Source organism: Cervus elaphus, chromosome 20 (genome assembly GCF_910594005.1).
Source record: "Cervus elaphus chromosome 20, mCerEla1.1, whole genome shotgun sequence".
In the NCBI taxonomy this organism is placed as follows: domain Eukaryota; kingdom Metazoa; phylum Chordata; class Mammalia; order Artiodactyla; family Cervidae; genus Cervus; species Cervus elaphus.
The window spans coordinates 43,573,089-43,587,198 of record NC_057834.1 but is presented as its reverse complement, the minus strand read 5'-3'; the positions used below and the strand labels follow the sequence as shown (position 1 = coordinate 43,587,198).

The following is a 14,110-nucleotide window of genomic DNA, read 5'->3' as shown; positions in this document are numbered from 1 at the left end:
CAATTTGATCTCTGGTTCCTCTGCCTTTTCTAAAACTAGCTTGAACATCTGGAAGTTCACAGTTCATGTACTGCTGAAGCCTGGCTTGGAGAATTTTGAGCATTACTTTACTAGCATGTGAGATGAGTGCAATTGTGCAGTAGTTTAAGCATTCTATGGCATTGCCTTTCTTTGGGATTGGAATGAAAACTGACCTTTTCCAGGCTCATAGCCGCTGCTGAGTTTTCCAAATTTGCTGACATATTGAGTGCAGCACTTTCACAGCATCAGCTTTTAGGATTTGAAATAGCTCAACTGGAATTCCCTCACCTCCACTAGAGCTTTGTTCATAGTGATGCTTCCTAAGACCCACTTGACTTTACATTCCAGGATGTCTGGCTCTAGGTGAGTGATCACACAATAGTGATTATCTGGGTCGTGAAGATCTTTTTTGTATAGTTCTTCTGTGTATTCTTGCCACCTCTTTTTAACATCCTCTGCGTCTGTTGGGTCCATACCATTTCTGTCCTTTATTGAGCCCATCTTTGCATGAAATGTTCCCTTGGTATCTCTAATTTTCTTGAATAGATCTCTAGTCTTTCCCATTCTATTGTTTTCCTCTATTTCTTTGCACTGATTGCTGTGGGCCCTAAATGTAACCATAATAGACCTTATTATAGGGAGGCAGGAGGCTAAGTGGGGAGGAACTGATGTAATGACGGAAGCCGAGATGGGGTGATGAGGCCAGGAAGCAAGAAATGCCAGCAGCCTCTAGAAACTAGAAGAGACAAGGAATGGACTCTTTCCGCAGAGCCTCCAGAAGAAATCAGTCTTTCTGACACTTGATTTTTGGCCCCTTAAGACTCATTTTTTACTTCTGGCCTCCAGAACTACAAGAGAATAAATGCATTGTTTTAAGACACTAAATCTGTGATAATTTAAGAATGGGAAAATAATACACCATCCTGTCATTCATGAAAGACTAGGTTTTTTTTAATTTGTGGGAAGGGAGATTTGAGTGTGATCAGGAACAGAGTGTGCAGTACACTTGGAAGAAAGGTGGGAGGGAGGGTAGGAAGATAGTAGAGGAGAAAAACAGGCTTCTGGAATGGGAGTCTTGGTTTCCACAGCAAACAGATTGTCCTCTTCATGAACCCCTTGACCAGCTTAACCCAGAGTTCCTCAGGGCATCGCTATCTTCACAAGTGTTACCAAAGGCCCCTAGACAGTGGTTGACCTCTCCTAGCCATGGACAGCTATAGAGCTCCCTGAGGCCACGCCAGGGCGGAAAGAGCCCAGGTTGATTCTGCTGTGGTCTGTAGCAGTGGCAAGCTCTTCTTGCTCTTCAGGACAGCTCACACTCAGACTGCTGCCAGGATGCTGTACTTTTTCCCTTAGGGCTGCCAAGAATTACTAGAGAGTTGGTATCTTAAAACAATAGAAGTTGATATTCTCACAGTTCTGGAAATCAGGAGTCTGAAAACAAAGTATTAGCAGAGCCATCCTCTGTCCAGAGCTTCTAGGGGAGAATGCTTTCTTGCCCCTTTCAGCTTCCATGCTTTCTGTTCCTTGACCTCTGGCAATATAACTCCAGTTTCTCCCTTTGGCTTCCCATGACCCTCTTCCCTGAATCTCTGTGTCCAACTCTGCCTCTTCCTTTCACTTATCACATCCTCAATCCAGGATGATTTAATCTCAAGACCCTTAGTTATGTCTGCAAAGACTGAATTTCCAAATAAAGTCACAGAGTTTCTGGGTGGACTTGAACATTTTGGGGGGACACTATTCAACCCACAATTGATGCTGAGTTCTGAGCTCTATGGACCTCTGGAAGCAGGCCCATACTTCCCCTGGTTTCCCTCTCTAGGTGCCCATGAACCCTTCACCTCCAAAAGGCCCTCAGTCAGTCACTTACACCTGAGTATTAAAGCTAAGAGTGAGAGTCTGCATTTTTACTAATTCTCCCTGTGTCTATGAGTGTAGAGGCTAGAGAGAAGGCTGCATCTCCACTTGGGGAAGCCCAGGTTTGAGGGGCAGTACAGGGAGATGTCTTTGGCCCGTGGCTAAAGGCCTCTGCTAACCAGGAGATGGTCTTTGGCCCGTGGCTAAAGGCCTCTGCTAACCAGGAGATGGTCTGAACTGTCTGGGCAACAGTAGATTGTTCCCTGGATTCATTTGTCTGGGAAAAAGCTGGAAGAGAAAAGACACGAAGCTAGAATAAGAATTCAGGGCCTCAGTTTCAATATCTGTAAAATAGTGACAATAAATGTATACACGTCATAGAATTACCACAGGAATAAAATGAGATAAATACAGTTAATGCAAAATACATACAGCAGTTTCAACACAGCATTGAATTAATAATTATTACTCAATTAGCATTATGATGAACAATATTTGGAACACTAATTGATAAATATTCCCTTTGGCAAGAGTACAATCATGTTGTGGAAAGACTAATAATACATGGGAAACAATTAGTACATTAGCTCATCTCTAGATAATTAGCATCTTGAGATTCTGCTACACTGCAGCCAACATTAAGAATATTTGGGTTCTTGGGTGCCTTATGAATCACAGAAGCCATTCACTTATGTCCTTTCATTTGATTCCACAACAACCCAGGAAAGGAAGAAGAGGGTTTTTTTTTTTCTTACAGAAAAGAAATTTTCTGGTGAAGACGAGACACCTAGGAATGTGAGTCACCCAGCTAAAAAACGGCCAAGATGGAATTTGAATCTAAGTTTTGTATTTTACCTTTTTCTTAGTTTTTTGTATTAGAGTCAGTGTTTCAGGGAAAAGTGATATACACAATAGCTACAAATAACATCAAAACATGTACTGTAGGGGAGGAAAGTTAATTTGCCCTTTTCAATTTTTAGGTGAGACCCCATAATAAAAGAGATTAACCAGAAAAGAGAGATTAACCAGAAAAAAGCAAACAGAAGTTTGCTAACATAGGCACAAAATAATCACCAATAGTAGCATTGCATCTATAATGTTTGTTTGCTTTTTAAAACCTTTATTCTTGATTTCTTGTCCTGTGAACATCGAGTGCACTGAGTCTTCATCATTCCTTCCGACAGCCCTGCAGCTTGCCTTTGTAACCCCTAATGTAATGTGGAAGCACAAAGAACTTAAGCTCGTGACACCTCAAGGCCGTCTCCCACTTTTTTTGTGTATTTTCTCATCCTAAAAGCAGCCTAACTGAAAGTAATGCTCCACTAGACCAATAGAAATGGGTGTGGGAGTGTTTGTGGTATAGCAAAATACTCTTATTGTCTGTGAGGCTGCCCTGACCTCTTCTGTAATCCTTCTTTTCACTCTGTAAACATTTGTTGAGGGCCTGCTTTGCTTGTAAAGGCAAGCTGAGTTCGCTGTAGCTGAGGAGCCCTGGGAGCACAGCTGATGAATCAGGGGTGCCAGTGACGGCGACAGTCCTCCCAAGCAGAAAGATCCAGTGGATCCTGGTGATCGGCTGAGGCTTGTGGGCCTCTTGAACAAGTCTGTTCTGTTCTGGAAACCAAAAGTGCCCTTCCTCGTCTTTGGAGACATTTACTGTCACATCCTCTGTTTCAGACTGTGCTGTCTCTACTGCTTAGAGGTTGGAAATCCGATCCAAAGTCACTCTTGATTAGAATTTGGTCATCTGCATTTGTGTGAGGTGGATGTGGGGATTTCTGTGGGTGGGGAGAAAAATGGTCATCCCTCTAAAATAACCTATCATGAAGAAAACAGGACAGAAACAGGTGACAGCCTTTCCGAAAAAAGGAACAGAAGAGGTGTGAACAAGGCTCATTTATGTCAAAAAAAGTTTGCTAACATGTATATACCTCATGTATACGTATACCTCATGTATACGTAAGTACTCAGGAAAAAAAAAAATTGAGTAACACCCCAAGATGACTTAGAATTCAGACTTAAATATCATTCTTAATAGGGAAAGGGGATGGGAGATGTAGGCCTCTTAAGGGAGAATAAATGCCTTTGAGGGGAAAGGAATAGGCCACAGAATAATAGATGGGAGGTATAATGAAAGCGAAAGTCACACAGTTGTGTCTTACTTTTTGCCACCCCATAGATTGTAGCCCGTCAGGCTCCTGTGTCGATGGAATTCTCCAGGCAAGAACATTGGAGTGGGTGGCCATTTCCTTCTCCAGGGGATCTTCCTGACACAGGGATCAAACCCGGGTATCCCACATTGGGGGCAGATTCTTTACCATCTGAGCCACCAGGGAGATGTGACGGTTTGTGACAAAGTTGGTCTGGGTATGGTCTTGACTTCTAGTCTCCTCTCCTGTGATGAGTCAATCTTTCCCGATCAGTCTAATTCCTGGGGGAGGGCAGTTATGACAATCAAGTTTCTTTTGGAAAATCTGTTCTTTGGCAGCTAATGGGAGTTCAGAAAGTCGGCCTCTACATATCCTCTTTTGCAAGTGACTACAGCTCAAAATTATCAATATGCCAAAGTGGTATATTCTGGAGGGGCATTTTCTGTGACCTTTCAGTACAGTAGAAGAGACCTCTTCTAACCTCAACCCCCAGTAAGAAACACTTTTACGTTGCTTCTTAGTCACATTCACAAAAGAATATGAATTATAATAGGTTTCACAAAGTGATATTTACTATTTGTGACATACTCTGATATTTTTCTCTTCTCTTCTTAAAAAAGGGGAGGAAAAAGGTGATCTCTATCAAAAACCAATTTCATAACCCACTAATAAGTTACAACCCATAGCTAAAAAAACAATGGCTAGAGAACACTACAAAGGATAAAGTAAAAGTCATCTTATGTTTTAAAGTCAATATTTCTCTGAAACATGCCTTCTGAATTTCTCTATTCTTGTACACAACCTGATGCCTGTCTTTGTGGGGAAGTGATACCCATGTGAACAGCAGGAGTGGAAGGCCTATTGTGGAGGATGATAAAGAGAAATGCAGGTTGAGCTTTTGGAAGCCGAGAGGGAAAGGTCAATTCCAGCTGAACAAACAAGGGAACCCATCCTGTAGGAGGTGATATTTGAGGTGCGTTCTCAAGAATATTTAGGATTTGAGACATGTTCAGATTGTGGGCTAAGGAAGGTGGTGTAATCCAGGCAGAAGGGGCGGTGAAAACAAACATGTAGCACAGACAAGAGGCAATAAGGAGAAGTGAGCTTTTCATGCTAGGGACATTAAGGACCAGTTTCAGGGACCTCAAATGCAAAATTAGGGATAGGCTAGGTTTATATAAGGGAATGAACAATGATGTTTATAACAGCATTTTTGTGATGTTGGGGAATTGGAGCAAATGTGGGTGCTTTTCACTGGGAGAGAGGGGGATAAAGTGTGCTGTTTGTACTTCTTGAAGTTTAGTGCAGTACTTCAGTCAACAGAGTGCACATTTATATCACAACATGGATAGCAAAGAGAGATGCAAATGTCTGGTGGGAGTAGAGAGGCAAAGGTCAATGTTTAAAATATAGGTTAGAAAGGGAGAAGGTAAAAAATAGAATAAAATATAAAACACAATACCACTTACATGCATTCTGAGAAAGTAAAAAATCTGTTCTGCCATTCATCAGGCTGGGATAATCTAGTCAAAGAATTAGAGGAAACACAAGTCCCAAGGACATATAACTGTAGCTACAAAGAATCAGAATCCCCTTGAGTGACCACAGCTTTCTTACTCACTGAGAAACCATGTTCTCTTAAAAATCCTAGATTAACAGAACTTTTTTTGTGTGAAATCTTATCAGTAAGCATGAAATATCCTCTTCCTGCCCAGACAACCTAAATCATTCTGATGCAGAGAAGCAGCCTTGGTTTTCAATCCAGGTTGTTGTTTACTTCCTAAGTCGTGTCGACTCTTTTGTGACCCCATAGCCCGTCAGACTCCTCTGTCCATGGGATTTCTCAGGCAAGAATACTAGAATGAGTTGCCATTTCCTTCTCCAGGGGATCTTCTCCACCCGGGGATTGAACCCAATTCTCTTGCGCCTCCTGAATTGGCAAGCAGATTCTTCACCACTGAGCCATCAGGGACTAGATAATAATTATTTATAAAATAAGCAGATACAGATTTTCAATCACCTATACTAAATGAATGATTAAACCCAGTCGCCCTAGTCACAGGGATAGTCTTTAAGCTAGAGGTCAAGTTTGCAACCCGAACAGAGCTGCCCCTCAGGCTTACTCCCTGTGCCACAGTCACTGATTAGCCATATTGTAATCAATGTTAGCCTCCTTTTTAAAGGACCAGAGTTATCCAGACTTCCTTTCTTTTTTCTTTTGAAGGCCAAACTATGGCTGTAAGGCAGGCCACTGGAGGTTTGTGAGCAGGTAGGTGATACGGTCAGGTCTGTGCTATAGTCTACTACTTTAGTCACAGGACATAAAATGGATTAGAGAGATTTTGAGCCTAGGATAACAGAAGTGAAACCCTAATACTTTGTCCTACTTGAATAGAATAGCTATTTGTGTATATGCCTTATCCCCCTTCTGAATTCCTTCCCATTTGAAGGCAGAAATTTTACTGTGGAACCATCATGACACAAAGTTGGAATGCATTAAAAAGTGGAGGAAGGTGGCTTCCCTGGCAGTCCAGTGGTTAACACTCCATGCTTTCACTGGAGTGGGCACAGGTTCCATCCCTGACTGGGGAGCTAAGATCTCACTTGCCATGTGGAGAAGCCAAGGAGGGGAGAAAAGAAAAGGTGAAGAAAGGACTGGAAACAACACAACTATCCATCAAGTGACTGAAATTATCAATTGAGGCCATAAAATGGACTACAACTCACCAATACAAAGGAATGAACTACTGATACCTGCACCTAAATATGAACGAATCTTACGCTGAGTGAACGAAGCCAGATACAAATGATACCCACTGTATGATACAAACTATAATGATATAAAGCAAACCAGTGGTTCCCTGAGGGCAGGAACAGAGCCAAAGGAGGACACTGATGAAGTGGCCAGGAGGGAAGAATTATAAAAGGAGCATAAAGAAACCTTTTATGGAGGGTGGGGGGGGGGGGAATGGAATGTCCATTATGATGATTGTAGTGATGTTTTCATGGGTATATACATATGTCTAAACTTAAATTGTATTTTAAACATGTACAGTTTATTGTATGCCAATTACTGTAGTAAACAGTTTGTTACTATTTTTAAAGAAGAGATGAAGGTAGAGAAATTAATTGAGAGGTGTCATTTGGGGTGGAAGATTATGGCCTTGGCTTGAAAGAAAGCTCTGGCTTGGCCAGAAAGAAAGAGCAGTGCAGTATGGTCCCGGGAAAGAGCAAATGGGTTTAGGGGAAGGTGATAGAGCAGAAAACCTGTATGTATAGCAGTAGGAGATAAGAGCTGTGAACGAAGGAAGAAGCAGATTATGGAGGGCCCTGAATATCAAAGTGTACATTGGGTTGTAGTTCCACCACTTACTTCTGAAATGATCCTGGACAAGTTATTTAATTTCTCTGAGATTCAATTTCCTTTACCTATAAAATAATAAGAACAGAACCTATCTTAAGTGGTGGCTGTGAAGATTAAATGAGGCAATGCATGTAAACCACTCAGCAGAGGACAACTAAACAGTTTAAGTGCTAAGTAGAAGCAAGTATTTTTATAACAAGTATTGTTACTAACTCCAACTTGGGCTTCTCTCGTGGCTCAGCTGGTAAAGAATCTGGCTGCAATGCAGGAGACCTGGTTTGATCCCTGAGTTGGGAAGATCCCCTGGAGAAGGAAATGGCAACCCACTCCAGTATTCTGGCCTGGAGAATTCCGCCGACTGTCTAGTCCACAGGGTGGCAAAGAGTTGGACACGACTGAGTGACTTTCACTTCACTAATCAAATGTATAGAGATGTTTGAGAAGGAGAAAGAAGAAATCAAAGAGGTTCTTTAGGAGGATAAATCTGACCATCAATAATCACCTCGTCTCCAGAGTTAAAATATCAACTATAACACTTCTTTCCCCTTCCTCACTTTATAACTTCCTTCCTAGTAAACATCATGCCCAGGAGGAGCCTACAACCAGTTACCAAAGCTCTCTTATCTCAGTAAAAGTATTTCAGCTGGTGAGCCTTATGACTCCGCTGCTGCTGCTAAGTTGCTTCAGTCGTGTCTGACTCTGTGCGACCCCATGGACTGCAGCCTACCAGGCTCCTCCATCCACGGGATTTTCCAAGCAAGAGTAATGGAGTGGGGTGCCATTGCCTTCTCCATCCTATGACTATGGGGACAAACTAAACAGAGTTGAGCTATGGCCTCTGGAATGGAAAATGAGAGCCCTCCACACAGAGACTTTCAGCCACCACTACTACCACCTCAAGTCTTTCAGCCACCACCTCCATCATAGACTTATACCCTCGGTGCATCCTGAAATTAAAGTAGGTGATATAATTTTAAAGCATAAGTATTTCGCCACAAATACAGGTTTTTGGAGAGGGATCTTACTTTGGATCTTACTTTCTCAAGTCCCTGAAACATTGAACTAACTATTCTTTGAGAGTTTCTGAGAAGCCTTTCTATGCCTGTTTCCTCATCTGTAAAGTGGGAGACAACAGTGGTAACTATTTCATAAAGTTCTTGTGAGGATTAAATGAGTCAATAGGTGTGAAGGACCTAGAAAAACATCCAAGAGACACATACTAAATGTGTTTTCTAAACTTTGTTAGTAACTATTTTTTCTCTATTTATAGTGCTTGTTTGTGGTCATGACCTTTGTTTCATTTTGTGCTCATGCATTTTTCAGTTACTAAGCATTAACAGTGTCCTCCTAAAAGACTATTTCACCCCAATACCCTTCTGTAGTAAAAGCAAATTTGGTTGATGGTTTATAAATATTCACCTTCCAGGTCAGAGGCAGCCAAACATCTCTATACATTTGCTTAGACCCAGTAGTGATTTTATCTATTTAGTTAGAAAATATATTACTGATAAAAGAATACAGCCAAGCTTTTAAATTAACTGGTAAATTTATTAACAATAATAGCATATACACACATTTGAAAACACACATGTAAGAAACATTAAGATTTATTTAGTCTCTGATAATGTCTGGAGTCCATTTGGATTCATGAAGCCCCTGCAATCAACTCCAGGACCCCTTATCCAAAAGCAGAGTTGAATAGCTGATCAGGCCATCAGTGCCATTATCAGCAGAATCAAGGCTTGGACAGAAAAATACAACATTCCATAATTACAGTAAAATAAAACTAAAATGCAATCGTCCTTGCATCTGAGGGTACAAAGTTGGACAATGTTAGCTGCATGACCAGTGGACCACTCAACTCTCAACCTGATTTTTAAAGGAATATTAACATTCTCTTTTTTTTTTTTTTTCCTCTCTGGGATCTTCCTGGATCAGGGATCGAACCTGTGTCTTATGCACTGGCAGGCGGATTCTTTACCAGAGCCACCAGGGAAGCCCCAACCTCGTCTATTTTATAGGGCCGCCTGAAGAGCAAATCAAACTGTGAATGTAAATGAAAAGTTCATCTCAGTGGGGAACAAAAGATCAGGATGGAAGGAGGGTGTCATAAATGAAGAAAGGAAAAGGATCTTCCAGTGAGCAATGTTCTGAATTGAATGAAAATCCAAAAGATTAGACCAAACTGAAAAGCATAAAGGACTGCCACCTCCTCCTTAGCATAAACACACACACAAATACAGCCCTCCTCCCAGCTGTTGCCCTGAGGTGACCATAGCCAACTTGGGAAAGCTCAGAAACATTTCCATCATGTCTTCACATACATCTAATGGAAATGAACCGCATCCATCCATCCATGAAGGCGATTTTTAAAAGAAGAGGGACAGAAAAATAAATTGAACAAATACTAATCCAGTAAGTACTTAAGTGTCCACTGTGTGCCAAGCACTCGTTGGCGGGGACGATATAGACGAAAACTAAACCAATAGTTTGTTAAGGTCTTCAAGAAAATGGCAAACAAGGGGGAAAAAACCAACTATTAATAGCAAAACAATTTCTGACAGCTGCTAGGAGGAAGATAAAATAGTGAGGGACCAGAGACAGGAAGGAGAGGCGCAACTTCCCGAAGGTGTCTGAGAGGTGACGTTTGAGACCAAACTAAAATGACTAGCGCCTTGCAGTGACTTGACGCCTAAATATGTCGAGAAAAGAATTAAAAGCAAAAATGATCCACAAACCAGGAAATAACAGGAATCTCACAGCGCCAAAGTGAGCGGAGCAAACCAGAACCTATGAATTCCGGAGCGGCGGGAGATTTTGAATATTCATGTCCAATCAGGGGAAGGCTGAGACCAGGCAGCGCGGGCTCAGTACGAAGTATCCCGAACCGCGGTGTCCACAAGAAGCCTCATCGCAAGGGCCTAACTGGTGATCCGGCTCCCACGCAGCTGCCAAACTCGTGTAATTCTTCAGGGCTGTGACGCAGTGTTCGGAAGACCCGGGCTTGGTCGTGTCCTGGGGTTCTTTCTTAAATGTGGATAGCTAAAATCACTCACTTCGTTTTGGAACACCGGTGAAACGTACCCAACAGAGTCACCAGGACACAAGTCTAGGAGCAGTCTCAGTATCCTAATTTAGAACTGACTCATACGAAAGCTAAGCAGCAGTGAGGGTTAAGACGCGCCCTAGATTCAAAAGCAAAGCCAGTCACGCGCCAGGAATCTTAAGTCATAAGGGCTTAAAAAGCTCCGTGTGTCCTCTTCCATTACTTTTAGCCAACTAGAGTAACTTACTTTGTGAGGAACTGAGGAAAAAACAAGTGAACAAGGCTCTTTTCTGGTGATTAGGTGGGTGGCTCTGAAAAGAGCCTTTGGAAAATCAAGCGGCTTTGCGACTCGTGCGAGCGCCGCGTCCCGGCAGGGACTCACTTGGAGCTGGTGTACTTGGTGACCGCCTTGGTGCCCTCGGACACGGCGTGCTTCGCCAGCTCGCCGGGCAGCAGCAGGCGCACGGCCGTCTGGATCTCCCGGGACGTGATGGTCGAGCGCTTGTTGTAATGCGCCAAGCGCGACGCTTCGCCCGCGATGCGCTCGAAGATGTCGTTGACAAACGAGTTCATGATGCCCATGGCCTTGGACGAGATGCCGGTGTCCGGGTGCACCTGCTTCAGCACCTTGTACACGTAGATGGAATAGCTCTCCTTGCGGCTGCGCTTGCGCTTCTTGCCGTCCTTTTTCTGGGCTTTAGTGACGGCTTTCTTGGAGCCCTTCTTGGGCGCGGGAGCGGATTTTGCCGGCTCAGGCATTGTGGAACAACACCGTTTGGCAAAAAAAGAGGTATGAGAATGGGCGGGCCTGATCCATTTATAACCACCGCATGCAAATTAAGGCTCCAAAAGTCTTACGTTTCCATTGGTCCGCGGAGAGACCTTACGTTATCAGTAATAGCTACAGAACAACACCGACTCTTTAACCTTATTGGCCGTTTCAGGAGCCAATTTAGGACCAATGAAAAGCTCGTTCCTGACCCCACCCCTCGGGAAACTTATAAAGGCTTTCCAAGCGTTGATATTTTAAATCGTTTGACCAGGGGATCTGATCTTTAACTGTACTACGTTTATCTTTAGCCATGTCTGGTCGCGGAAAGCAGGGAGGCAAGGCCCGCGCAAAGGCCAAGTCGCGTTCGTCCCGCGCAGGCTTGCAGTTCCCGGTAGGGCGGGTGCACCGCCTGCTGCGCAAAGGCAACTACGCTGAGCGGGTGGGGGCCGGCGCGCCCGTCTACATGGCGGCGGTCCTGGAGTACCTGACTGCCGAGATCCTGGAGCTGGCCGGCAACGCGGCGCGAGACAACAAGAAAACGCGCATCATCCCTCGTCACCTGCAGCTGGCCATCCGCAACGACGAAGAGCTGAACAAGCTGTTGGGCAAGGTCACCATCGCCCAGGGCGGCGTTCTGCCCAACATCCAAGCCGTTCTATTACCAAAGAAAACCGAAAGCCATAAGGCCAAAAGCAAATAAAGCCTTACAAAGTAAACCAAAGAACAAAGGCTCTTTTTAGAGCCACCCAAGTTTTCAAAAAAAGAGCTAATGCGCTGTTTTGTGATCAGCCCTTTATTTTGACACTTTGGTGGTGGCTCTTAAAAGAGCCTTTGGGGTGAGTGGGGATGGTACCAAGCCTCTTAATTACTTATTCTTGCCAGGCTTGTGACTCTCCGTTTTTTTGGGCAATAAGACTGCCTGGATGTTAGGTAAGACACCGCCCTGGGCAATAGTGACACCCCCGAGTAACTTGTTGAGCTCCTCATCATTTCTCACGGCCAGTTGCAAATGGCGAGGGATGATGCGCGTCTTCTTGTTGTCTCGGGCGGCGTTGCCCGCCAGCTCCAGGATTTCCGCGGTCAGGTACTCCAGCACTGCCGCCAAGTACACCGGCGCGCCGGCCCCCACCCTTTCGGCGTAGTTGCCTTTGCGCAGCAGGCGGTGCACTCGCCCTACGGGGAACTGAAGGCCAGCGCGGGATGAGCGCGACTTAGCCTTGGCCCGAGCTTTGCCTCCCTGCTTTCCGCGGCCTGACATTACTGCTAAAACTGCAGTTACAGCTTCTTTTTCAAGGAGAAGGATATGGCAAGGATAACCAATTTGATGTAATTTATAAGAGCTACCGGGAGGGGTGAAGGGAAGTGGTTCGATTGGCTTAAAGCGGAGTCCGATCGAACAGCCAATAGGAAAGCGAAAAGCAGACTCTTCGTTTGCATCTTGCGCTACGAGGAAATGACGGCTTCTATAAGTACCTACCAATCGTTGTGAGCCACATTAAAGCCCTTTATTTGCATGCCAGTGTTTTTAAAGTGAAGGCTTTCAAACAAAACGCTCTTCTGTTTTGGTTTATTTACTGAGTGGTAATTTTTTTCTAGCTTAGGGATGGTAGGTTTTTTCCGGTTTACACCAAGGGAAATCCCAGAAAGGATCCTAAAGGGCTGCGGAGAGCCTTTAGCAGATGGCAGTTACTCCCACTCGAGGGTCCCGAATTCTGAAGCTAATTATCCCTTGAAACCTTAAGTTACTAAGTTCCTCCTTTTCTGGCTTGTCAAAGCCAGACTACCTTAAAAAATGTAGAACTACTGAGGCCTCTTCTTTCGATTTTGTTGCCTGAGGTGTGGCTTCGCCCCACCCCCACCCGTTTCTGTACCTCAGACTCCGGTTTAACCGAGGGCCATTTCCTTCTCAGGGGATCTTCCCGACCCAGAGATCGAATCCGGGTCTCCAGCATTGCAGGCAGGTGGATTCCTTACGGTCTGAGCCACTAGGGAAGCCCACAATAGGATGTCATCTTCCTCTTGATCTCCAGGAGGCGTCCCGAACCGCCCTCAACTTGAAGGCGTCTTTCCCTTGGCCTTCAAAACGTCGCCCTCCGTCTTTCCTTCTTTTCCTCTGCCCGTGTTTAAATCCCAGTGTTCAGCTCGGCTCTGCCTCCCTACTCGCCTTTTCCGCGCACCTCCATTCTTCAGTCTTCCTGAAGTCGTACCCAATTCCGTGCTTTCAACTAGTACTTGTTGCAGAAGCTCAGGCCTATATACCTGTTTACTGGATACTTCAACTTATCTGTCCCAATAACTCATAACCTACCCAAAACCTAGCCAAAAGCAAACTCATCCAGTCACACACACACACCCCACCACCACCCCACCACCCCCCCCAGCTCCCCTCTCTTTGTTCTTTTCCTGAATTGCACCAACAGTCTGCCCGGTACCTGAGCTAACATCTACAGTTTCCTGTATCTTACAGCATATATTCATGAATATTCCTGAGTATTCATTGGAGGGACTGATGTTGAAGGTGAAACCCCAATACTTTGGCCACCTGATGCGAAGAGCTGACTCACTGGAAAAGACCCTGATGCTGGGAAAGATTGAAGGCGAGAGGAGAAGGGGACGACAGAGGATGAGATGGTTGGATGGCATCATCAGCTCAATGGACATGAGTTTGAGTAAACTCCGGGAGTTGGTGATGGACAGGGAGGCCTGGCGTGCTGCAGTCCATGGGATCGCAAAGAGAACAGCATAATATGCACGGTTATTTCTTTAACTTCAGCCATTTCCTCCATGATCTTAGACTCAACAACAGTCCCTAGAGACTCCTTTGCCCAATCCTCCACTTAACCTTCCAGAGAAATCTTTCCTGAAAGTTCCATTTCTTCCTCCTCAGCCTCCCATGC

At 44.4% G+C, this 14,110-nt stretch overlaps 3 protein-coding genes across 3 annotated transcripts; 1 reads left to right on the top strand and 2 right to left on the bottom strand.

The window, feature by feature from the left end:
- Positions 1-8,922: 8,922 nt before the first annotated feature.
- LOC122677085 (histone H2B type 2-E) lies at positions 8,923-11,237 on the bottom strand. The gene has a single exon (XM_043876879.1). The coding sequence runs from the start codon at positions 11,198-11,200 to the stop codon at positions 10,820-10,822; it is 381 nt and encodes a 126-aa protein (XP_043732814.1). The 5' UTR covers positions 11,201-11,237; the 3' UTR covers positions 8,923-10,819.
- Positions 11,238-11,454: 217 nt separating this feature from the next.
- Positions 11,455-11,934, top strand: LOC122677084 (histone H2A type 2-C). The gene has a single exon (XM_043876877.1). It carries the CDS (start codon positions 11,524-11,526, stop codon positions 11,911-11,913), a length of 390 nt encoding a protein of 129 aa, XP_043732812.1. The 5' UTR covers positions 11,455-11,523; the 3' UTR covers positions 11,914-11,934.
- A 70-nt stretch (positions 11,935-12,004) lies between these two features.
- LOC122677083 (histone H2A type 2-B) lies at positions 12,005-12,563 on the bottom strand. Its single transcript, XM_043876876.1, has one exon. It carries the CDS (start codon positions 12,469-12,471, stop codon positions 12,079-12,081), a length of 393 nt encoding a protein of 130 aa, XP_043732811.1. The 5' UTR covers positions 12,472-12,563; the 3' UTR covers positions 12,005-12,078.
- Positions 12,564-14,110: the final 1,547 nt, after the last annotated feature.